This window comes from Drosophila miranda, chromosome 2 (assembly GCF_003369915.1).
Source record: "Drosophila miranda strain MSH22 chromosome 2, D.miranda_PacBio2.1, whole genome shotgun sequence".
Taxonomy (NCBI): domain Eukaryota; kingdom Metazoa; phylum Arthropoda; class Insecta; order Diptera; family Drosophilidae; genus Drosophila; species Drosophila miranda.
Genome location: NC_046675.1, coordinates 11,234,278 through 11,259,347, shown reverse-complemented (window position 1 = coordinate 11,259,347; position 25,070 = coordinate 11,234,278). Strand labels below are relative to the sequence as shown.

Sequence of the window (25,070 nt, the reverse complement as noted above, 5' to 3'; positions counted from 1 at the left end):
AGCTTTCAAAAATTGCTCAATCATAGAAAAGTTCAGAGATCTGCTGAAAACTAAAAAGTTATTGCTGTGCCAATACTAAAGTTTATTCCATGTTTCTTATTTGTAAACAAAGAGGCCTAAGACCTCATAATAATAGTCGCAACAAATGGTCAAAAGATCAAACATAAAAAGACAAAGAAGAGAGGAAAGACCAGCGATCGCGCTGCCCAAGATTATATACTATATGTACATACATATGTATGTATGTATGTATATTGTTTGAGCTGCCAAGCTTTGACAAACCCAATAAAACAATTAGATTTACCTTATAACTTTATAAAATGTATTTATACCGGCGGCTGCAGAGCGCCCTATAATGGAAAGAGCGCCACAGCGTTTACAGTACCCAATAGGTGGTTAATAAATGCAAATAATTAAGCAAAGAGGCAAACAATGTTTTAAGTTAGGATGATTCATTGGCGCCTGGCCAGAACATATGCTTGAGTAGAATTATAGCCGAATTTCCACTGGTTTGGTGGAATAGTTTCCAAAAAGGATAGAAGCTTCTCCAAAGGAAAATCTTGAGATGTGGCACTTAGTTCTTTGAATTATAAAACAATACCTTTAATCGTAGAAGGACTGAAGTGAAAATGAGACTCTAAATATAAACATAATTATCATTCAGAATTTAGAAATATTTAGAAAACAGAGAGTACCTTTCCAGAACCTAGAGAATCTCCGTCGGTAGCTCGAATGCTTTTGCTTGCCGATCCAAGACGCAGAATATTTATAGTATCGTCAGTGCCCATAATCATAACGATAGCGGTTTATCTACGAACTTGAATCATCATCATCAATCAACGTGCCGCTGGCAGAGTCTGCGGTTGGAGGCGATTATGGGCAGCGCAGCCGTTAAACGGGTTGTATTTGATGGCAAGGATGAAAAATCGATTAGGCATCCTTGAGGGTATACTACAGAGAGATGCAGAACATTTGGAAAACTATTTAATCAATATCGATTGCACTGGAGAGATATGCACATCCACTCCATCCTTGGCTCATCTAATAAATGATACAATTAAATTAGCTTTTGGGAGGGAGAAAGTTGCGCGTTTATGACAAATGTTATACGTCTTGATGTGAAAACGATGTAGGCACGTTTTCGTGTCCGTGCCGTGTGCAGGAATAGCTCCATTTGGTCCAGGGATGAATATGAATAACCACGCGGAGGAGGACGGGCTGCCAGTGAGGACACGGATGAGATGTTGACGAGCGTCGTTCAGCATCTTGCAGTTAATTACTTTAAGTGCCACGGGCAATAGTTGTGCCAACTGGGACACCCACACGGAGTCCGTGTGCACCTGCCCTCCAGTTGTCTGGCTCTGTGTCGGACAGTGAGAGCCGTCAGGAGAGTCAGTAGAGACAGTAGAGACGGTAGAGTCGGGCATCAAATCAAACGTCCTGCCATAAAGCTAAGCCAGCTCATCATTCACGCAATCCATTCATAAAAAAAAGATACATGACACAGCCACGGAGAAACACGAGATGTTTTGCCGGGGAAGCGCTGTTTTCAAATTGAATTCAAAACAAGCTAATCGATCCTCGGGGAGGGTCAGTCGGTGGGTGAGCTACACGCCAGGACATGGCCCGGCACTCGGCTCGCACGTTTCTAGTCCTGCTGCCGGGTGCTTGGGGAATATGAATTTATATCTTTTAATCTGCGACAGCAGCAATGACTGTTTCCCTGCCCTGCATCCCGGTCCCTGTTTGGCAAAAATAAAAGTGAAATTAAGGACGCAGGACATATTTCAGCAATGCGGCAGTCAAGTTGTGCACTGCCCTCCCACTTCCACTTCCACTTGCAGCCCAACGCTCTTTATTGTCATTGTCAAGTGGGCCTTCGGGGGTGTGAATCGAGTGGAACGGGCACGAGTAGAAGAGGCCATCCTTGACTGACATCCTTGTAATTGCATTAAAATGCAATTCGAATTGCTGGTCGACCACCGATTTCGACTTTTCCCCAGTCTGATGTCTGTACCCTTCGCTGAGTGCCATTGAGTGTAGGTGTCAATGACACGTCCCAGCCCGTACCCTACCTTGGAGGCACTGCGACCTGCGACCTGCGTAAACTGTATTGATAGATGCCTTCAACGCCTCTTCTTGTGGAGTTTGTCATCTGCAGGACATCTGCTGAAAGGATGAAAGCTTGCTGCAGCTAGGGGACATCAAACGATGATAGGGAATGGCGATATTACAGAGAAAGTTTTTCTTTAAGTTCAATGGTATATATATGCTGTATTTGATTTCACCAGAAAGGATATATTCCATTAGGTATGACTAAGGGAGATTTTCAAGACAGTCACTGATTTTCTCTCAAGGCAGCTGTCCGAGAAAAAAGGTTTGACTGTCTGTAAATATCTAAATATTGGAGACAAGGTGCGATATATAGTATGTCCATTAATTCATATCATTCAAGAATCCGTGGATTAATATCCATCCCACTTTAGCGACTTTGCTTAATGTTTGAACAATGTTTTTGATCAACATTCATAGCTTTCCCAGGACTTGTCTCTTTGTGTTTATTGATCTGCTGATTCAAAGATCACTCTTGGGATCAACTGGAGTGTTATCAAAGGAAACTCCTGAGAAAATCTCAACACTTGCCACTAGTTGTAGTAGAACACAGCGACAATCAGAAATCAAGCCACCCTCCGCCCAGCTTTCATACACTCAACGCCGATAAAAGCGGATAACAATTATATTAAACAGCAGGCAAAACAACACTCACACAGGATTTGTAACAGGATACGCGTGTAACCACGAAAAGACGAGTCAGGTCGATGGATGGATGGATGGGTGGATGGCAGCAGGAGCCTGCAGGAAAAGCAACATTGACAAAACACCCTTTCAATTAAACATTTGAAAACAACATTCGGCAATTATACAATTGACACCAGCCGAGGGGTGGCTGTGACTGTGACTCGACTCCCTCCCCCCGGCGCGGACACAACTTCATCAATTTGAAATGTTGCCAAACGCGTGACTCGAAGGCACGCGCGTCAATTGCGACGGGCTCGGGGATCTCTCGAGGCCGCAGGGATTTGAATAGAGCCACGGGTAGCAGAGTGGGGAAGACTCATAAACAACATCAACAAGGACAAGCTGTGCGCGTTTAACATTAGTCAACATGAACCTGCCACAGGCACACGCCCCCCTGCAACGCCCACATAATACCCTTGTTCACGTTTGCCGCCTCACGGAGATGTGGCTTTTTTTATATTGTTGGATCGTTGTTTGGACTCTTTTTATATGCGCCCCATTCGTTTGTCGTTTACTTTTACAGCCAGACATTTATTTGGCCAGAGAAATCAGTGGGTTCGGGGCGCCAGGACCTGAGGTTAGATATTTTAATATGCATTTGGGAGAAATTTGGCCGGCACTCGCCCATCGGCGAACGCTGTCTGAGGGCATCCAAATGAAATTCTTTTGATTTCAATTTCCTGCCGGATTTCCCCCCACAAATGCGTGAAAATTTGAGGCCGAACGAATGCCAGTCGGCCCGGCCAGCTTGTTGATGTTATTGGGGCAATTGCCAGAGAGAAAGACAGAGAGAGCAGTCCTGTCCCAGCTTCTGCTGCATTATTAATGTGGCAGCAACGAATTTTGACTTGGCCCCCAAAACAGGCAGAAGAAAAATTAGGCAGAAATCAAAATTTACCCCGAAGACCACTTACAGAAGGTCCGAATCAGAGTCCGGTGGGCATGGCCCAAGGTCTGAGAGAAAAAGGTCAATTTCTGTAGTGCGGCAAATAAAAAATGCAAATCGCACGTCCATGAAAAGGACATCAGGGACTGGGCTGAAACAAAAAAGTGTAATCCAGGCGGGTCAGAGAACAAATGAAATGAAACAAGAGTCAAGTTATGTAAGTGGAAAGCCTAAGAAGACAACGTCTTAAAAGGACATTGGAGACCCGCCTGGTGGAATAATTTTGGAGCCAGCTTGATTGGCTTTATTCGCTCGATTCCCCTTGCCCGGATCTCATCCTTTGTCCTGTTCTCATACCGAGAAACTGGAAAACGAGGGCGAGTAATTAATGTTTGCCATTGATTTCTGGCGAGCAATAAAAAACAAGCGGGGCAATTTTCACGCCATAACTCTAATGGAATTCAACATAAATTTTCCAGACTTTTCAATATTTTATGAGCCCTTTTGAACGGAGCGTGGCCATAAAATTGAAATGTTGTCGGGCCCCCACTCCTCTCCCAGCTCCGGACTCGTCAAAGTCAGTTGCTGCTTGTTGGCCGTTGGCCGTTGCCTGTTGGGTTCTTTTTTATGGCGTTTCATTGGTCGGTTATAAATTTGTGTGTTTGGCAATAAATACCAAAATAATTCTATCAGAGCCGTGTTCGTGGAAGGTCCAGCCGTTGACATTTCTGTGGCCTGAGGGCCACAGTGTGGTAAAAAAAACACCAAACCCCAAAAACCAATTCGAATCCACCCCAATCCCGATTCCGATGCCAATACCAGCTGGCTATTGACCACCGAATGGAGAGCTCCGACCTGGCACTTTACACAATTTTTATTTGCCGCTGATGTGATTTTGCACTCAATTGAAAGGAAACTCGATTAAATTTTCATGTCGAATTGCCTGGGAAACTCAGTTACATGACTTGCCACTCCTCGCAGTGGACTGTTTACGGTAAACGTATGGCCACCAGTCCCCTAAAGTGCGGATGATCTCTTATTGTCGTCACGTTTCAGGTGTCTTTAAAATACTTTTCATACATGATGTATGCAGATGATATATACTTATATTCTCTATGTCGCGGATCTTAATTTATTACTTAATTTTGGGAAGAAATGTGACAACAGAAGTAAAAGTGTTTCTCCCAATCATTCATTCAATTCTTTTCCCTTGTTTTAACAATTAAGAATTGGATTTGAAAATTGTATAACTTCTTGTCAAGTTCCCCTAGTACCCACTTTGATAAGGGTTATCGTTAGCATACGGTTTGAACTGACAGTCAACAGAACTTAGCCCTGGCTGCAAATGGTTTCTAAGATTTTGATGTACACACATTGTTGATGAGCGCCTGACACTTTATTTCTAGATGTTTAGGGACTTTGTTTTCAAAAAAAGAGTGTCAGTAGCTCAGAAGTGGAATCTTTATAGGCACCATTTTAAGATTGGTAAAGAATATTCGAATTTTAAGTATTAAATATGTAAATTGAATCAAGTATTGGAAATCGATCTAATGGCTGGTGCTTATTTGAACTTTTTTAAAAATGGCAACAGCCATTATTCACAACTAATCGATCGATAAGCCCTTGGAATAGCCGTAATACTAACAGCAAACAAATTCTGAACAACAGACTGTAGACCGGACGGGGCTAATGACAAGTTTAATGATTACTTTTCAGCGCAAATGAGCTGAGGGGCTGCCATTAGAGTGCTGTTAGCTGTCTGGATACCCCCGATACCCCGATACCGTATAGCAAACGGTACAACGACCGCCCTCTTTCGTTAGGGAGGTTCAATGGAGGTGGAGGCGGAGGCGGCGTAGAGTGATTAGCGCACTCCATTTACTCCATTTTTAAACTCATTTAGCGGCGAGCTGGTATACAGCATTTTTAATAGCCATATACTGTATGTACATGTGAGAGAAAGACTGTGAGTGGTGAGAGAGAGACGGCTAATGACAGTTGGCTGCCTTTGTTACCCCGCCAGAACAAGAACAATGGCTGGCTGCTTTCCGGGGCTTTTTTTTATGCACACTCGTATAAGGGCTTAGACATGGGGCAGACATGCTCGTACGTTAGTTGGAATGGCTTTCTTTATGACGTTTTTATGACTGACATGTGCAGGTTGACAGTCCGAGTCGGGGCGGAACCATAATTAGGGGACAGAGCCCCTGGGCAGGGTCTTATAGTTAGAGATAGCGACTCATATTTAATTTAAATTTCCCCATGATGGCCGCTAATTATCTGCTGTCACTGTGTGCACAGTGCATCTATTCGCTGTTCACTCAGTGACTGACTGGCTGGCTGGCTGGCGGACTGGCTGACTGACAGCCAACTGTCCAACTTGTTAGGGCCAACTCTTTTGTGGCCTTAACTCGAAAATTGCTGCCATAGCTGACAAGATGGAAAACTAATTTGAAAAATGTGCTTAGCTTTGCGGTTCTGCTCGGTTCGCTCCGTAATGGGGCCATACTGTCCCTGTCTCTGTCCTGGCCTGGCTTAAATCCTTTTCAATCTTGCCATAATCCAAATTGACATGTACATGTGCAGCCATGGACCAAGAGGCTTCACTCAGAGTCCAGCCTCCGTCTATCCGTAGTATCTCTGGCGCCTGTCTTGTTGACCAACCGCATGGCTGTTCATTTGTATTTTTCATATCCACTTTTTTGACTGACACACGGACTCCTCCGTCCGACCTTCCACCCTCCTCCTCTGGTCAATTCGAATTGGGTTTTTCTTTTTGGGGGGATTTCTGGCCCGAACACTTTTGCTGCACTTGCGCTCTCAGATGCCAGCCCGAAGTCGAACGTGTGCCATGGCCCAATTGCTGGCAGGCGACCCCGTTTCCGTTGCCATTTCCAGTGCCGAAGTCGTTTCATGTTGTATTACACTAAGTGGACACAAATAGATTGCTGGTCGGTCGGTCTCCGGCCAAGAGCCTGTCCGCAAGTTTGCTCAATAATCAATCAAACCTGGCCTCCACTGGTCGGCTGAGGCCGGTCTTCGGCAGCGGCAGCGGCAGCATCAGCCAATTAGATCCAACCCCACATGCAATGCCAAACAATCGAAGGGGCCAAGGCTGAGGCAGGGCTTAAGGGGCATCCTCATTACAAACAAAATGCTGTTCCTTCTTTCCTTGGCCGCTGGCCACAAAGAAATAAACCAAAAATTGTCCAATTAAACGCAATTTATGTGAATTTCCAAGTAGCCCAGATCCGAGTCCCCTCGTCTCCCCCCAGTCCCCACACTGCCCGTCCCAAACAGCGGCAAATGGCAAATTAAAAAGGTGTCTCTGCCGAAGTCCATATAAACAGCATTTGATCGCCTGGCGTCTGCAACTTTGTTCGGGCGCCGTCTTTCAACTCTTTGGACCCGAAAATGGTTTACTTCCGCACAGGCGACCACCGGCCAACTTGTAGGAGTACCAGGCAGGGCCCAAACCGACCTCAGCGCTAATGTGACAGCGGCCAACACTTTAGAGGCGGCCTGGCCATGGCCCGATCCAGCCCTAAGTATAGGGCTACCTGATCCAACGGAGCGGCGTCTGTTTGTTTTGCTTCCAACGCAAAAAAAAACACGTAATATATTTATAATGAACGGCTCCGGGATATTCTTCGATTGCTAATTGTTGTTAGTTTTTCGGGGGCCCAGCATATGGCTGATTCCTTTTTGGTGGCCGAATCATTAGCACGTACAAATATATCCGGTTAAACTGCAGGTTCCTATACAAATTGGTGTACCCGATCAATACTCGCTGTGGCTGTCAATACCTGTCCATAAATCATCTTTATGTGGCGGGGTTTGGTACTATTTTGGGGTTGAAACCCCGCCGCTTAACTACGGAACTCGACCGAAAACATTGTGGATATAGGAAACTTCCCCCATTAACCGATTGAGCAGGTTTAGGGGAGTTTACCAGGGATTGTCCTTGTTTACTCAGGAGGAGGCACATCAAGTAACAAGTAAGTAAACCCTGACCTGAGTTCCCCCTTGTTTTAAAGTGGACACGAATAAGATGCTCAAAGGGATTATATTTCAAAATATCTCTACAATCTCTCACTTTTTGTACCTCGAATCTTCTGATCTCTACTCTATAGACTCCTCTGAAAATGCATAGTTTTCGAACACTCCAAAAGCGGGAATGATTTGTCGCAAATTTTAGAAAAGCCTGACATTCGTTTGCTGAATTATTTTATTGTGGAATGCGTTTTTTTAGATGCCCCTTACAGAATATCACTTTGATAATTTATCTATCTATCTGTCTGATAATCCTATCAAAAGCCAAGCTCGTTCATCTAATCTATTAAAAATAAAAAAGCGTATTGCGGGTTCATATACTAAGAAGAATTTTACAAAAATATGCCGATAGATTTAGGGTTTTTTTCCCAGTTCAACTTCTTCATTATAGGACTATAGATTACTCCTACATGTAGATATCATTTCATTGTTTGGTTTTAACGAAAACTAAAATTAGTTGGATATTCCAAGCCCTCTTTTTTGCCTCAAGCTTAGAGATCTTTCAGATCTTTGAAACGTGTGTATATTTTTGCCTGAAAAACAACTTGACTTTAAAGATCTCTAATCAGATAAAAAGAATGTTCCAAGATTTGTATTGTATTCTTTGATTTTTGTAATGTGTTTATTTTCATTCATTTTCTTGTTTAATTTTCAATGATCGTACATATTTTAGGCGTTTATAATTTATAATACTAGGTAATGCCATTGGACTTAGGTCTACAGACAGATACTACAATTACAGTACATATGTATATGCGTATATATATCTGCTATATACATATACGGCGTATTATTACTAAGCGTGGCTCTGAAGCTCACTGCGACATTTTTGAGATGCGATTTGCCTTCGGTTAAACTGTCGAACAATAACTAAGGGAAGGAAGGCTCTAAATGCTGCACTACGAAACACGAAACTGAAAATTGAGAATCTACCCAAACTTAAGGCGTAGACCGGGCTCCTCTTCCTCCTTTTCCAACTCCTCCGCAAGCGTCTCTAGAGAATAAAGCTAGGTATTTACAGATGGGAGAACCACTCCTATTTACAGTGGGAACGCCCACTCGAGCGACCCGATCACTGTCCGTTCTCTGCCGCCCCCGCCGCCGCCGCCTCTATCGAACTATGTACAGAGCGAAATGTATCACAAATAAACCTTCTGTCATCGCCACTCGATCCGGGCAACGATTAGCAGCCCGCCGCATGCGAAGCCTCTGCCCAGGGCTGCAGGCCGTGCAACGCTGCCAGGGGCGCTCCATTGACGCCGCCCTGGGAGCTCAGAGGAGCCGACGGCGGAGCAAAGCCCTTGCTAATGGCCTCCGCCTGCAGGGAAAGCATCAGGCGATTGGCGGCCTGCCGCTCGGCCTCGCGTTCCTCGGCCGTCTGGCGTCTGAAATGGCAAGAGAAGAAAGCTTTAGTTAGTTGTATTCCATTAATTTTCAGATATAGCAAGTAATTTAAGGGGAATTACGGTGTAATGAGATAGTAAAATAGGTTCTGGAAAAAATGTTTGCCAAGCAACGGAAAGATGATGGTTTTATGTCTAGACTGTCTAGAGAAAAACTTATAAGATTGACCATTTTTGTCAGTATCTTTCAGTATCTAAGAGTCTTAAAAGGATTTTCAATTATATTTCAATATTAAATTTATCAAAACACGTTTGCCGAAATATATATATTTTTGGGATACTTATTCTATTCTTTTTTTCCCCCATAGACCCTTGCCTTACGACATCTATTGCCGTTTAATCGATTCGGTTGATGACCATATTGATGACCATATTTGCTCTATCTGCGAATGGGCATCGCGTAATGTACATATTCATTATGGAAAACCAATTTGCCAGAACTCCCTTTCAAATGACATACTGGGAGAGTACAGGGGGTTGGGGGCAGCTTGTGTGACAGAAGCTCATCAAGTCATTATGTGGGTGGCCTATTAAGACCATTTAAAACTAATCAAATCAAATATGCTGACTGCCACCGACCGACACGGGTCCAATCAGCCATGGCCGGCTCTTGTTTTTGTGGAAAATTAATTTCGGGCCAAGTGCGGACTGCGTAAAATTGCATTTTAAATGTTTTGCGCTTAAAAGAGATTTGGCTCGGACACAGCGTCCGTGCCAGTGCCCTGCCAGCTGATGAATTATTCAGTGGGGAAAATGCATTGCAGATGCAGTTGTCCAGAGCTTGCCCCTGCCCATCGCCGGGTCCGCGTTTGCGCAGCATTTTGCTCTAATTGTGGCCATGGAGTTCAAATTACCACCACCAGTGAACCACCCACCCTCATACACTCACACACAAACAAAGACAGCCCGACTAGGGGTTGCTCTGTCGGACAAATGCGCCATCTTGAATATTTCATGAGCTAATGAAGTTCTTATGTTGCCAGCTAAATAGACAAGCGGCAGGAGTCCGTACCTTCGTTATGGCCACAACTATGCCGGCACACACATATCATAATTATTGTTTAATATGCTTTCATTACGGTTTTCATCAGCAATGTCATCGTTCAAACTATAATTTCATAACTCGCATGCGAGCCCATTAAAAATGCATTAGTCCGGGTATTTAGTGCAAAGTTTTGGTCCCACAAAAGCACGTGTGTGTGTGTGCAGAGACACTTGTGTAATGAAGCAGCCCCAAGATGGCTTCTATAACTGGCTATAACTCATTCCGGTAAGGCTATCCCATTCCCGCTTGAAGTCTGTTATCTGCTGGCACAACAATTCAATTGTCAGTTGTAGCCCGAAGTGAGTTATTATGTGCGGAGCAGCGTTTCGCTTTTACTTTTTCACCTTCTCTGCTTCTCTACTTGGGGAGCTTTATCGGGCAGCATTTTTAACAGCTACCGCATAAAAAATTCAACGAAAATTGATTAAAAACTCCAAAACAGCCAAACAGCCAAACGAAAGTGGCTCGAGGTACGAGTGCTGCTCTGTGGGCCAGAGACGGGAACGGAGACGGAGTTGGGGGCCAGAGCCAAAGTCAGTGGCACGAGTCGGAGGCAGCCACGATACACGATTGTAATTTATCTCCGGCCTCAGTCACGGACCTGGAAAATGTAACAAACGCTTTACAAATGTTAAATGTTGGTCTCTTGGCGCCATCGCGTTGATGTGGAAAGTTTTTGTTGCTCTCCGAGATAAATAATGGCCGGGCATTAAGCTAAAATGTTTATTAAAGCTGGGCACATAAATTTCAGTGCCCCATCCATCCCATACTCTCTCAGCAACCCACTAAACTGTCAGCCAGCTGCTGCTCGAGGGCCCGTCCGTGTCCTGGTAATTAAAATCATTTCACACACTACACGCAAACGACGTCGGCAAATTGGGGGAGAAGTTTCGAGGAGAGCCAGAGCCGAAAGCCGAAAGCCGAGAGCCTGCTGGCCCCAAAAAGGTCCTGCGGTAATTATCTTTCAAGACATAACAATTTAGCCAGACCATTAATTGACTGGCCAAGGAGCTGGTGGCCCGGTCCCCAGGGACCTGCCTCGCCGCAAGCTTGAAGATTTTCCCAGCGACCCTTCGGGGCTCTGCGAAGCAGGACACGTGCCAACGTAGACCAACCCGATTCCAAGCTAATTTACAAATGGCCGTCGCTCGAGTAATTAATTTTACTTGATTTTTCGGCTGCTGCCGCAAAAACTTTGCTTTCAGTCAAATTGATTTTTCGCTTCTGCGGTCAAAAGTTGTTCCTTCTGGCATATGTGTAAATTTTTAATTAGTCGAGCTTTCAGCAGGAAAGTTGTGCATATGCCAGGCAATTAATATAAAGTGACTCTTCTCCTCCAAGATTTACTAGAAAGTAGAAAACTTGGGGGATCTGGCCTCTGATGATGTACGAGCTTGTAATTAAAAAGGGTTTAGCGGCAGAGAGTTGATTTATGGACCGGCAACTAATTGAATTATGTACCCAGAGAGTCTGCAGAAGGAGGCTAAAGCCGGCTCCACCGGAAGCCAGACAACAGTTAGACTTGGCCATTTGTTTCCGCCCCCACAGGGAGTCACAAGGGTACCAGCGGCAGCGCCAGGGCCAGGAAATATGCTGCAAATGACAGACAATTTTTCTTCTCTCCATCTGCTTTGTTTCTGTTTCTGTGTCTGTACTGATTGTTTCTTTTTTTCTTTTCGTTTTTTGCTAAACACATTGTCAGACACTGACAGGCAACAAGAATTCATTCATTTGCTCGCGCCATTTGTTATTAATTATTTATGCCGAACTCTTGTTGTTGCTGCGATGCGTATTCTTACTTGTCAATAGAGTCATTCGAAGGAGATTCGATAACACTCGAATGGCGGTGGAAAATGCCCGTAATGAGGCAGAAACAAGTTGCAATTTATTAAGAAAGAAACAGCTCCGGGGTATCTTTATATATTGCTTAACGCGCATTGCCCATACGCCATGTGGGACAGGGCTAATTATTCAAATTACTTGCAAATGCAGCGCAGTGTGCATTAAGGCAATTATGTGAGCACATTATCCGTATATACATACCTGATATTTACGAGTTATGCTGAGTCGTAATCATGGCGCTTGTATAATGTGCCATTGCCATTTCACTTAACCACAAACGAGCCGTGGCAGCGAGCGGCCTGGGTGAGCCGGGCCGAGGCAGTTGCCGTTAACAAAATTGCGTTTTACATCATTAATTTTTACGAGCGGGAATAGGCCCAAAATGGCTGATAAGCCAACAGAGGACGGGCACTGGGGGAGAGAGAGAGAGAGAGTCGAAGTCTGAGCCTGCTAAGCGGCAATTAACGCGTCTTAAGCGCGACTCCATTCTCCCCGTTCCGTTCCCGTTGTCGGCCTGAGAAAAGTTGGAAACTTTGCCCATTTAGCCGCCATTTGCCATCAGCCTTATGATCGTCGGTAATTGCATATGAATATGGACGCGCCCTGCTCACATTATTTCATATTTAAATACATAGTTGGCAGTAATAAAATAGAAAACAATTAGGGACACGCAAGCGCCCTCAACGCATCAATGCCCCATTAAATTAGAGTCATGTGCGGGCCCTGCCTAGGACGGCAGATGATGGGGGGGGAACTATTTATTCCAAATAAATTATCATTTCCCGGCCCCACATGTGCTTACGAGTATTGTTTGTTTGTACGCAAAGTTTTAGTTGTGATCCACATTAATCAAAATGCTAATTGCTTTCCATCGCTTTGGCAAGCTTTGTTTTTAGATACTTGGATACCATTCTACTTGGCATCGATTTCACTTTCAAATCTATTTAAATTTGAAGGATTTGCTCTTATTAAAGCGTAAATAATTAAGCTTTTCATATGTTCAGGCGACAAAAACAGAATGCGGAAGTTAGAGCTTGAAATTAATTCAATAATTTAAAGTGCATTCTATAAAAAGTGAGAGTGTTTTTTAGATATTTTCTGACCTGTCGAATAACTTCCTGAATTCCATGACTCTAATAACCTTCTTCTTATATGACTTCTACTCTTTCAAGCCCTACTGTCTGCCTACAACATGTATTTATCCACTTGGTTAGTTAGAAACGGTTAATGGCAAAAGGTGCCATTTAGCTTGTTCAACAAGAGTGCCTCTTTGTGGCTACAAAATGCAGCTAACCCCCAACAGGCAACCCCCCTCAGTATGTACACGTAAGCCCCCATCATTGGAGCTGCGAGTTTTTCATTTAATGTGCTCATGCATATTGAATGAGCCATTTACTCCCCGTTCGTGTACATCACGCTTTGTATTCCTCTTTTCTAGTTGGGGTATACCCAAAAATAAAACAGTGTTCGTTAGACCTCATCTTAATTTGGTTCTAAAAAATTTAAGCACTGCCTAAAACCGAGTTGAGATAATGTTTCTTTCTATAAATAATCATTTGAGAGCTTTGGAAATACTCCAGAAATCTAAGATTAATCTTCTTCAATGAATTATTTCAAACCAGTTAGCTTTCGTTTGATTCTTCATACAAAATCAAATTTTGGGTTATTGTTAGAGCATCCTTGAGTCGATGCTCTCGGATCTGTTCCTGCTATTATGCCTTTTAAACAAAAGCCTTTTGTGCATATTGTAGTTTAAAAAGGCCCGTAAAAAACAGCAAAACAGGGGAAGAATACTCAGGGTAGGGTAAGTGTCAAGCTGTCAGCACTTCTAAAGTGGGAAAATGGGAATGGGGGGAGGGCTATTGATTTTCCGCTAGCAGGGGGCTGGCAGGAACAGAGCCGAGTAGAACGTTACTCACCTCCATTTGGTGCGTCGATTCTGGAACCACGTCTTCACCTGGGCATCGGTCATCTTGAGGCCGCGCGCCAGAGCGGCTCGCTCCGCGGAGGCCAGATACTTTTGCTTGTGGAAGCGCTTCTCCAGCTCGGCCACCTGGATGCGCGTGAAGGATGTGCGTGGCTTTTTCCGCTTTGGCGGCGTGCGATTCTGGTAGGGATGTCCAATCCGTCGGGCAATGGGGAAGGCAGCTGTAATGGAAGCAAGGGATACAATATAAGCACTTAATAGTCGTTCGGTTTCACTTTCTGTGCGAGTACCCCGTATCTCTCTAGATCTCCCTCTGTGCGGTGTGTGTCCTGGCGCGCAATTAGCAAACCATAAATTCCCTCCTAGATAAGTGCCAGTTTCCGAAATTTGCTTCCGGAAATAAGCGGCGGCACCTGTACTTAGCGCTGCCTCTACCTGCCGCCCTTCCTGCTGTGAAATCAATTTAGACGCCGCAGCCCCTAGGAGTCACTGACTCGGCCACTAAGCGGCTAATTGCCACTAGCCGAGGCAGGAGGATACATACAATGTACATGTACGAGTAGGAGAGGATGAACCCTTATCATAGGGCCAGACGAAGCGTCTTGTAGACAACGCACGCGACATCAATTTTCATTCAAAGCCGACGCTTAGTCATAAAGTCGCGTAGTCTCTCGTAGGATGCGTAAGTGACCCACTGTCTGGGTCTGGGTCTGGGTCTGGATATGGTATGGATCGGAGCAGAGTCCCAATCCCAATCCGAGTACGAGTCTGGGCCTCAAACGGTGGCCAGGCATGCACTGGCGCTGAACCTTTTAAAATTCCTGCCAGTCGCCTTGGCGTGTGTGTGTTTTGTTGTTTATTGGGTGCGATAAGACTGGCGCAGAGCTCAACAAAATATTAAAACGATCCCGCAGTCGGCCGGCAAAGTTGTCGCCACTAACGGCAGCAGCAGCAGCAGCAACGACAATTTGGAAACCGGCTTGTTGGCCGTTGCTGAGGTCATGCGAGAAGTCAGGCAGGCGAAATTCGTTGGCCAGAAGCCATTTGAAATGTTAGAAATCGTCTTTAAAGTTTGCGCAAAAAATATGAAATGTATTCGGGAATGAAATATTTCCTTTCCACTGAGCAAATCAATCGGAGATGATAACTTTGGTGATTAATTAATGAATCAATCAAATAAAATTATCCAAAAAGATTTAGAAAGTTGTGTGAATTTATGAATATGTATATTCATTCATCAGTTATATGAGAGGTTCCTAAAATTAGAGTCTGCTGTAAATCAATAAATTGGATTTCGACTATGAAAACTTTATTTAAGAGTCATATTAAAAATCGCAGATAAGATAAGTTTTCCATTTGAATGATTCTTCAGATGCAATTCCAATATATCTGAGAACACACACCCTAAACAACCAGAAAAAGGCCTACGGACCCGAAACTAATTTAACAGAGCGTAAATGTTCAATGATTTACAGCTTGGGACTGGCTTTTTACATTATGAAAACCTCTCAAATATGTATCGCCTTTTGGAGCCGAAACTCGAATCCGCCGAACCCTCATCGAAGTTGTGTAAGAAAATGGCGGTGGTGGGGCTGTCAGAAGCCATCAAATGCCAGCGAATGTATGGCGGGTGTTAAGCTGACAAATCATGTTTGTTATTGCAACTTTTCTCGGTAACGGAACCCTTTTTTTCACTGAGCATCTTGGGCATAAATTTCCCATGGATTTTGGGGGCAGCAGTCGGTTTTGGGGGTGGCAATCATTTGAATATTTCAAGCAATATCAATTTCAATAAAAAGCCATTTATCGCACCACATAAGCAGCTTCTCCATGATTTTCCCCAACATGCTGTTGGGATAAGGCGGAAAAGCCGCATAAGCATAATTTTATGGCTATACCGGCAGCCTCCTGCTCCGCCCAGTTTATTTATGATGGTTTGGCTCAAGCCCATACGCGTATCTTAAAGATACACATATCCTGTGCCCGTATCCTGTGTTCTGTGTGTGTGGGCCAGGACGGGGCGCCTTGGCAGAAATACGTAAAATAATGCAAAAAGCTTTTAGCATGCATTATTGATGCCGGCCTGTGGCAAAACGAGCTCGACTCCGCCCCTTGATCATTCTTTGGAAGCTGCTACACTTTAACCTTTACCAGCAAGTGATTTGGATAACGACTGAAGTGGCTATCCTTCTAAGGAGAACGATAAGGATGCCTGATGCGGTAAGGAGCAATGCACAAACACTAGAGAAACTATCGAGAGCCAGAGCTCTGAATAGAGAGGCTTTTTGGGGCTAAAATTTTAAGGTACAAACCTTTTTAAAGTACAACAAAAACAATAAAAAGCTGTGACACAACCATCTTCGCCAAGAAACAAGAAAATTCTCTGGAAAAAGTAGGTACTCTGAAGGAGGATTGAATAGAATTAAAAGTTATTTAAGGGTTACTCCTAATATAGCTCAATTTGAACCAAATTTAAATAGACTAATTGCAGAACAATTGTATAAATATTTAACTAGCTAACATTCCTTAACGTTCTCTTAGAAAGTCAGACCTATTTTCGATGTGTAGGGAAACTTCCACACAACCTAGATATTGAATATCTAGAAATTAGTAATATCTTCACCGGATAAACCATAATCTTGTTGCCATGTAAATCTACCAATTTAGCTCCAATTGAATCATGTATTTGTTGGCATTCGTGTCGCCAAACATCGTGCCAGAATATATCCCGCAGAGGGCCCCAGCCCCAATCCGCATTAGGTTTGTCGTGAGACTGCATTAAGGGCTGGCTGTACGAGTACGAGCATAGCCGAAAAGTAATTGGCGCCTGCTGCGACGTCATTTCCAAAAATACAAACAAAAAATAACAGAAATTAACATGCAATGGTTATTAATCATATGGCGCTAAGAGTGCTGGCCGAGGAGGGGGGCAAAGTGGCAAAGTGGCAAAGGGTCGGCCAGCCACTGGACGAACGCTCGTTTGTCTTGTTAATGAAAAAAGCCAAGGCGCCAGCTTATCGGCCACCAGGCAGCGACACAATAAACGCAACAAGGCACAGACGTCGAAGAGACCCGCGAGATGCGGACGGGAGACAACGAAGATGTTGACAAAACGAACTGAAACGAGACTTGGATCACCCGGCTGCCTCATAAGTGTGCCTCAGGTTGACTAGCCGACCGATACCCCACCCCACCTCTTCCCCAATCCATGCCTCCTCGGTCCATATGCATATGCATATGTATATTCCTTTGGCCATTCTGGCATTCGGAGCTCTCTGGCTAATTAAAAGCTGACCATGTCAGTTGGACTCAAATGTGAAGTGCGGCATTCGGCGATAAATAAGCCGGGGACAGGGAGAACTCACTCTCTGAGCCCTGCGACCGCCCAATGCGTAATTAACTCCTTTTCGGGCGCAGCGCGAAATTAAAAAGTCATGTAAACCAGCTCATTAAAATAACTAAAAATAAAAAAAGAACAAACCAGAACACTGGGCGGATGTTGGCCATAAAAGCCCTGCTCAGGTTCTGGCCATCAGATTGGCGCGGCATTCCAGCTAAGTAGCTTTTCCACATGGCCAAAAACAGCCCAAAATATTATGAGTTATAGCCAGGGCACACACAACACACACACACATGACCAGAACAAGTCCCTCTACTCTGCCGAAAAAGGCAGTAGGATCAGGGAGCTACTGAGGCGTAATAAAATCAACGCCGTCTCATTATTTCAAAAGGCTCGCGCTGTGCCGGCCGCTTGTAGCTACAAGTGAAGCTCATAATGTAAACAAATTAACAAAAGGGATGCAAAAGGAAGCCCCACAGATACAGATACAGCTACAGCTACAGATACAGATACAGATACATCTGCTGCTACAGCTCCAGATCCAGATGCGTATGCAAATGCAAATGCGAACGAGCCCCATTCCTCTGTCGCTTCTGGGCGGTGGCTCAGCGTTAAGTTTTTAACTTAAGCTGCGATTGCACATTTGAAGGCAAACATGTTTTTATACTTTAGGATCCCGGAGAGGTAGGTCCATCTGTGAGCGTGTGTGTGTGTGGGGCATTGGGATGAGGTATTGGGATCGGGATTGGGATGGTGATCGTGTTGCCCTGGGTCTGCAATGACATGCCGATAGGCATGTTGGCTTAAAAGACTTCTCTGATCGCGCTTATTACTGTCCACGTGTATGGACGAGTATCTGTGTGTGAGTCTGCAAGTACATGCATATGTACATGTGTATCTGTGCATGTGTATGCGGGGAACAGTAGCGATTGCTACCGGTTGGACACTGCCATCATTAGAGGGAAATCAAAACATGACCCAGCACCGCATGGGGGCAACTCCTCACCTGCCAGTCGATCCTTGACCGCCTGATGGGCCAACGCCGCATGGTGCAGCGGTGGCAGGGCCCACGTAAGGGGCGTCCTCTGGGGCGGCACACGTAGCACATGGCCGGCGGCGGCTGCCGCTGCCGATGGATACAGATGTGGATACGAGTAGAGGGCCGCGGCACTTCCGTACGTGGAGTTGGCGATGCTGGTGGCTAGCTTGTAGGCCGCCAGTTCGTGGTCCTCCACATGGAGTAGCTCCTTCTCCTCGCCCTTTTCCCCGTGATTGTTGTTGTTGTTGTTATTGTTGCTGCTGGAGCCGGGGCTGCTGCTGTGCTGGTGGCTGTGACTGAGGCTGAGGCTGAGACTGTGGTTGTTGTTCGTCTCGAAGGGCTTGGAGAGCAGGCGTGATATGCTGAAGGGAAGGTTCTCGCTGGACGAAGATCGCGTCTGTTCCGACTGCAACGACTCACTGCAGAGAGGGATAGAGAAAGGCAGAGAGGTGCGGGCTCATTAAAAAGTGTCGCCTGATAGGGGAAAAGCATGAGAACATTGGTAATAATTAATGCTGCAACCCAGACACAGACCCAACAGACACAACATTAATACCAGTTCCCAGTTCCATTGCCCACGCGAGCGGATAAGACACGGCGTCCCCTGAGACAGATGCAGAAATCATGAAACCATGTTGCCAAGCCGGACGGACACACTGCGTATACGCAATGTTGTACAAAATTAAGTAATTATGCAAATGCTGACGGCCGTTAGAGGCCTTTAATACGATTCTATAAATCATCGGATGCCATCGACTGACGCACTAAAAACAAGTCACGCACAGCATTTAATTTATAAATCAAAAAATAAAACCCATTTGTTGACTCCGCGCGGTCTCCGACCGCCTCGTCTGGGATCGGAACAATGATCTGGAATCGCCAGAAAAATACAAAAACATTTTCCAAGTTATGGATACACTTTTTGGTTTGGCCAAAACTTGTTGTCTTCCCTCCGGTGCTCTAGATTCCCTGGAACGCGGGTTTTATGGCATTTCTATGGCACGCTCTATTAAAATGTTAATCGGACAAACGACAGAGTTTTTGTCCAGCCACCGAGCCCAAGATCGAACTCGTATCCGAACCCGTTTAGGTCCATTTGGAGGCTCTTATCAGAGCGCGTTTTTGGCGCCTTACTAATGTGCGTTTTATCGTCTTCGGCGATCCCCAATCCCCCATATTCAATGGCCCAATACCCATTACCTGCTGCCAGACCAGCGAAGGTTTGTCTACCCGGGCGCTATGTAAATTCAGGGAGTTTCTTTGGTTTTTACTGTGGCTTTATGGGAAATTTCGGGTTCCATTCTTCTGATGGCATTGTATGGTCAATTCATTAGCGTTTAAGAGGTTTGTTCACGCCGTTCTTCATGCCGAGGTCCCAGCCTCTAACAATATGAATGAGAGCAGTTATCATCGCCGGTTCGATATTCTGGCAGCTTGTTAGGCTCTTTTGTTGGTCTTTCTCTACAGCTGGGGCTGGACAATGTCTATCCAACAATTTTAATTGCGCTAAGCCGGAGAATTTGAATCGAAAATCGGCTTTTCGGACATTATGTATGACTATAAATGTCAGTGGACTATAAAACAGTGGGAGGGGAGCTATGGAAATATGTGCACAAATGATTTTTCACTGACTTGAAATGACTATGACCTTGTTTACGGAAATAATCCAATGAAACTGTATCGGGAAGAAAATTATTTACATTTTTAGTGCGTTATGCATTTTGTAATAGAAGTTTTGTGATGGAAATAAATACCCAAGACTGAATGAATCAAGTACTAGTAATATTTAAATAATTTTGGTACTTTCAAAATTGTAAAAATATTCCATTTTGATATTTTTAATTGCTGAAATATTTGAATACCCATGGAACAAAATATACGAATTTATGACAATTGTCGTTTAATTTACCGGATCCGGTGTTTATTCTATATTTCTAATCAAAATGAATCTTCCAAATAAATAGATAAACATAGTCCGCCCCATCAACCGACCTGACAGACCGTTGATTTGAGCCGCATGACCACGGCCCAATTATTTATATTTATGCCCATAAATGGAACATGATAAATATTCCTACTTAAGGCCTAACCTATGGATATTTCTAGTGATTGGTTCCCCTTTTCGATCCTCAATCCAATCCTTACCTCAATGGCGTCTCCGACTCATCGTAACAGCTGCCATTATCCATATCCACATCGGAGCCGCTGCCGCATGACATCCGCGAATCGGAGTCAACGTCCACATGTATCTCCTGCTCCTCGACATCGTCGCCGTGCTCGTGCTCGTGCTCATGGTCATCCTCCTCGTGGCTGGACATGCTGCTGACAACAAGTGGCGCCAATTTGCTGTGATTCCACGAGTGCTCAACGGGCTTTCACTTCCACCTCCTCAAAGTCAACAACAGTCAACAAATCTGTTTGTTTGTCACACTTTTAGTTATTGAACAGATGCACAGTATATCACGATACACGGAAATTGTTTAATTAATTTCGGATTGATTGAGTTTACGGCGTATTTCGCATTCGATCGCGACTCGACTCGACTCGACAAATTGAAGCGCTGCCGTGGACTGCGAACTGTGAACCTCGAACTGCGGACTGCTGGGAGCGGGCGCGTGCTGGCGGGCGAAAACGCTTTTCATAAATGCAATCAAAATGTGCCGACGGACGAGGATTGCCTCTGCGCGGTGCGGCCTCTGCTGCTGCTGCTGTTGTTCTGCTGTTCTGCTGTTCCGCTGCTGCTGCTGCTGCTTCTGCTGCTGCTTGTTGGCCAGCGGCAGGAGCCACCCCGCCCGGAACAAGTCAAACCAGTTCCCTGCTGTGAGGGCAGCGACGTATACGTTTACGTCGACGGCGGCGTCGGTCGACTTCCTTCCTCTTTCGGTTAACGAGCCTGTTTGCCACCTTGTTTGAACCTAACCTACCATAATACCCTGCCACCAGCAGCAACCCCCGCTGCCCGCACTTGTGCCACTCTGCGCCGGTCGGTGGTTGCTGTGGTTGGTCCGCTCCGCCCATCTTCTGTCTCGCGCATGCGCCTCGCTGGCTCGCTCCATCGGAACAGGTTTTGCTCCGATGGCTTTGTCTGGGGGCGTGGTGCTGCCCAGCCGCCATTGGCTGCTGCCCCAACAGTGTGGGGAGCTGCGGAGCTCGCCGCTTGGCGTTTGCGACGACATTTTAAATGGAAAACGTTTTGCTTTTGGGGTTTTTTATTAGACGAGAGCATGAAGAGAATGTATTTTTATTTTGATTGTTTCTATTTTCGGGTTAGCCAAGCGTTTCCAGGCCCTCCCCTCCCCACTCGCCCGCCTCCACCTCCATCTGTCTCTCTTTCCCGCTCACAACTTGGCTGTCGTCTCGTTTCCGCGGCACGGCGCTCGCTTTCGAGAGCGAGGGAGCCGGCTGGCTGGCTGGCTCTGGCTCTGGCTCCCTGGCCTGGCTCTGGATCTGGATCTGGCTGGAGAAGCGCAAATGTGGCAGATTAATAGCACAATTGGAAATAGCGTTCTGTCAGCTTGAGTTCACAAAGCAGCGGGTTCTCGAAGGCCAGAGGGGGCAGGGGATGCCAAGCCTCTACTCGACTTCCTTAGCGGCCTGGTCTAATGTCTGCTTTGAGATCTTTATTAGCGCAAAGTGTTCCTGCTAGTCGCAGCTATCGCCTGGAATTTGGCAGGCGGTGATTGCGATAAGAGAGCCTCACCCCAAGTCCGATCACAAACCACACGAATCCAATCCATTTGCCAGCAGCCATGCAAATGGAAATTGGCTTGTGGCAGCGTCTTCTTCTGGTTTCCCAAGTTAACCTTGTGGGTTAATTGACAGTTTTCATTGGCGATTCGGGCACGAGCCATCGAAATCAGGAGTCAGGTGTTGTCCAAGAAGCCCTGGAATGTGCCTGTGGCCAGGGGATGCGCCAAAGAAGTCTTTCTTCATTAGTTGCAAGTGGAATAGGAGGCCCCTTCCACACTTTCCAAAGCAGATTTCCACACCAAAGAACGAAAATTCTGCGGCTAGAGAGCTAAAGCTTGAGCTGGAGAGTGGGACCAACTAGTTGGAAACTCTTTACTGGTAGATTACTTGTGTTAAGTCAGCATATGTGTGGCAATATGGTCGTTGTACACTGCAAGAATTCTTCACTAGGAAGAAAGCAAAATGATATCTTTGTTTCAGCAGTGTATGGGATTGTGGACTACTCATCTAGGATTGGGTCTTCAGATAAACAAAATATCAAAAAACCTTTAGAACAAAACCTTTTAAGTGAAAAGAAAATAAGTTGTGATCTTGTTTTGGCGTTTAATAGATATTAGTATATTCAAATAACAGCTTAGAATACCGAACAATTTCTTGTAGGTTTATTATAACCACAGAAAACTCTAAGCATTGAGTGTTTAACCTGCTCTTAAAATAATAAAAGTTTAATAGAGTTTTATGCATTAAAATCCGTCTTCGGATGCCACTTAATCTTCTAGGCTAAGACTCAAATTTTCATCTCAAATACTTTGGTGTACATTCGAGTATTGGAACCACTTTAACCCGGTCGGATCCTCTGCCTAACGGCTGCAAATATTAATTTTTGCACTTAACCGACTATGTTTCTGTGTCAGACACGAAAAAATCATGGCCAAAAATGAAGAAAGGCAACAAGCAATTACTGCATATTCAATTGCCCGCACACAGAGTTATCCATACACACAGATACACACAGATAGACGCACGTCTCTGAAAAGGACTCTGGAACAGTCACGAAGCGTCGTACTCTCTTCGCATTGGCATTGCTGCTGCTGGTGGTACTGCTGCTCCTGCTACTGGTTGTAGGTAGGCCTTGTAGTTGGCTAATTGGATTTCATTTGAACAGCAACAACAACGCCGAACAATTGCCATAATAAAAGCAACAACATTGCCTCCATCCATGGCAATTGTAATGCAATTTTAATGCAAAACGAGAGGCGGCCAACATTTTTATTGCATTTTTACCTTTATTTCACTTAATAGCAGGCAACAACAATAACTGCAGCAAGAACAACAGCAACAAGAAATTGGTGCTTGGTATGAATACGGAATGATGCCAAGACCACCACAATGCATGGACTGGGGGCTGGCTGAGGATGGATATAGCAGAGGGGGTGGTACCTGGCAACTGGCACTGGCACTGGCACTGGCACCGGTAGAGGTGGTGGCTGTGGCTGTGGCAGTGGCAGGGGCAGGGTGGATGGAAATTAGTATGCAGCAGAGCACTGCAGCTGGATGGCAGGCACACAGGCAAACAAAACTCAGCTTAAGTGTATCTCCAAAGTACACTGAAAGAATATACTCGTCTATGAATATAGCCCAAAAAGATGCTCCATAAATCTATAAATACCACCGAACTGAACTGAGTCTGAGGAATGCCATGTTATTCTCAGAAATTCCTCATAATTCGTTGTGTTTTTCCAAGTGTACGAGTATGCACTGTAGCTGGTGCATGCCTTAAGCACAGAGGCATTGTATGTTTGTGTGTGTGTGTGTGGTCCTACCTCCAGCAACGTTTCCAGGACTTGCCACTTGACTTTATTGGCAACTTCATGGAATATTCAAGAGCAAAGTTTTGCGCAAGTGCCTCCGAATAATATCTGCTCCTGTACCCCAGCTTCCGATTCTGCTCCTGTTTGACTTCCTGCCGGACTGGCTGCTGCAGCGTTGCCAGCTCCTCATTTGATATGCATTTTTATTTGGCTCATATACAAATGGCGGCGCATGACGCGAATTGAGTTCGAGTGTGTCTGTGTGTGTGTGTGTGGCAGTGCGATGGCTGAGCGGAAGGCAGCGCAAGTGTCACTTAAAATGCCAATACTGATTATGGCTCTGTCCCACTCTCCACTATTTCCCATCTCTCTTTCTCTCTCTCTCTGAGGATGTCGCAGCGAGGATTTTATGTGCGGTCAGGGCTTGGCTATTATTGGTGACAGTTTTACCTTTATGCGAATCTCTCTCAAATGCACACATGCCAGGAACTACAGTGAAACTTCTACAACTGCCAGATGTGTGTGTGTGTAGCCGGATATGTATGTCTGAGTGCCTGTGGGTGGTTGGGTGGCTCTCATTTAAGTGATTTCCCTCAACACATGGAGGGAGCGCTTTCCTCGGTAAAATCAAACTCCGAGAGTTCCTAGACCAAGGCCGTCGTGATTGTTTTTCGAAATTCGCTCCGTCTGTCCACACATGACTTCGATTAAGGGACCAGGCAGCCCCAAAATGGCTGGGATCGGGTCTATGCGTGTGTTTTTGTGAGTCAATTGGCCACACAATTTACTAAGCGATAAATTAACGCATTAATTATTGAACAGACTTGTGGCCAGGAGTCTCCTTCGCTTCCACTGCCTGTGCTGTGGGTCTTGAGTTCTAAGACGCGTTTGACCTTTGTTTGGAGAGTGTTCTGCGAGGCGAGCAAAACCACATTTTCCCCTCTGCTTATTTTTTCAAATCAAAGTTGAAAAGACAGACACTTTGATATCTTGTTTGGTGATATTGAACACACAGCGGAGAAGAAATAAAATGATACTTTTTGTATAGAAATATTATCTAAAACGTATATTTCAATATTTCGCCCCCTTCCGCACCCGCAAAGGACGAAAATCTGTGGCAACAATATTGAAGATACGAGAAAATTAATCCTAATTTTCTAAGCGTATAATATCCAATGGATTCTAATGGATATGGATTCGATTAATCTATTACTTTAATATTTAATTAATTAAAA

The 25,070-nt window shown here is 45.0% G+C and overlaps 1 protein-coding gene and 1 pseudogene across 1 annotated transcript; both read right to left on the bottom strand.

Moving 5' to 3' along the window:
- Nucleotides 1-8,339: 8,339 nt before the first annotated feature.
- LOC108157369 (T-cell leukemia homeobox protein 3) lies at nucleotides 8,340-20,818 on the bottom strand. Its single transcript, XM_017289394.2, has 4 exons — nucleotides 20,480-20,818; nucleotides 18,302-18,753; nucleotides 13,948-14,176; nucleotides 8,340-9,123 (listed from the first exon to the last, which is right to left on the bottom strand). Exons 1-4 carry the CDS (start codon nucleotides 20,650-20,652, stop codon nucleotides 8,922-8,924), a joined length of 1,056 nt encoding a protein of 351 aa, XP_017144883.1. The 5' UTR covers nucleotides 20,653-20,818; the 3' UTR covers nucleotides 8,340-8,921.
- Nucleotides 20,819-20,839: 21 nt separating this feature from the next.
- Nucleotides 20,840-21,352, bottom strand: LOC108153959 (annotated as a pseudogene).
- Between the last annotated feature and the right edge of the window lie 3,718 nt (nucleotides 21,353-25,070).

Bases quoted from the DNA above. Each gene is read 5' to 3' on its own strand.
- LOC108157369 (XM_017289394.2), bottom strand. From the start codon at position 20,652: ATGTCCAGCCACGAGGAGGATGACCATGAGCACGAGCACGAGCACGGC. The intron at 18,754-20,479 runs GTAAGGATTGGA...CCCTCTCTGCAG, and splicing joins GAGTCGGAGACGCCATTGAG to TGAGTCGTTGCAGTCGGAAC. The intron at 14,177-18,301 runs GTGAGGAGTTGC...CTTCCATTACAG, and splicing joins GGTCAAGGATCGACTGGCAG to CTGCCTTCCCCATTGCCCGA.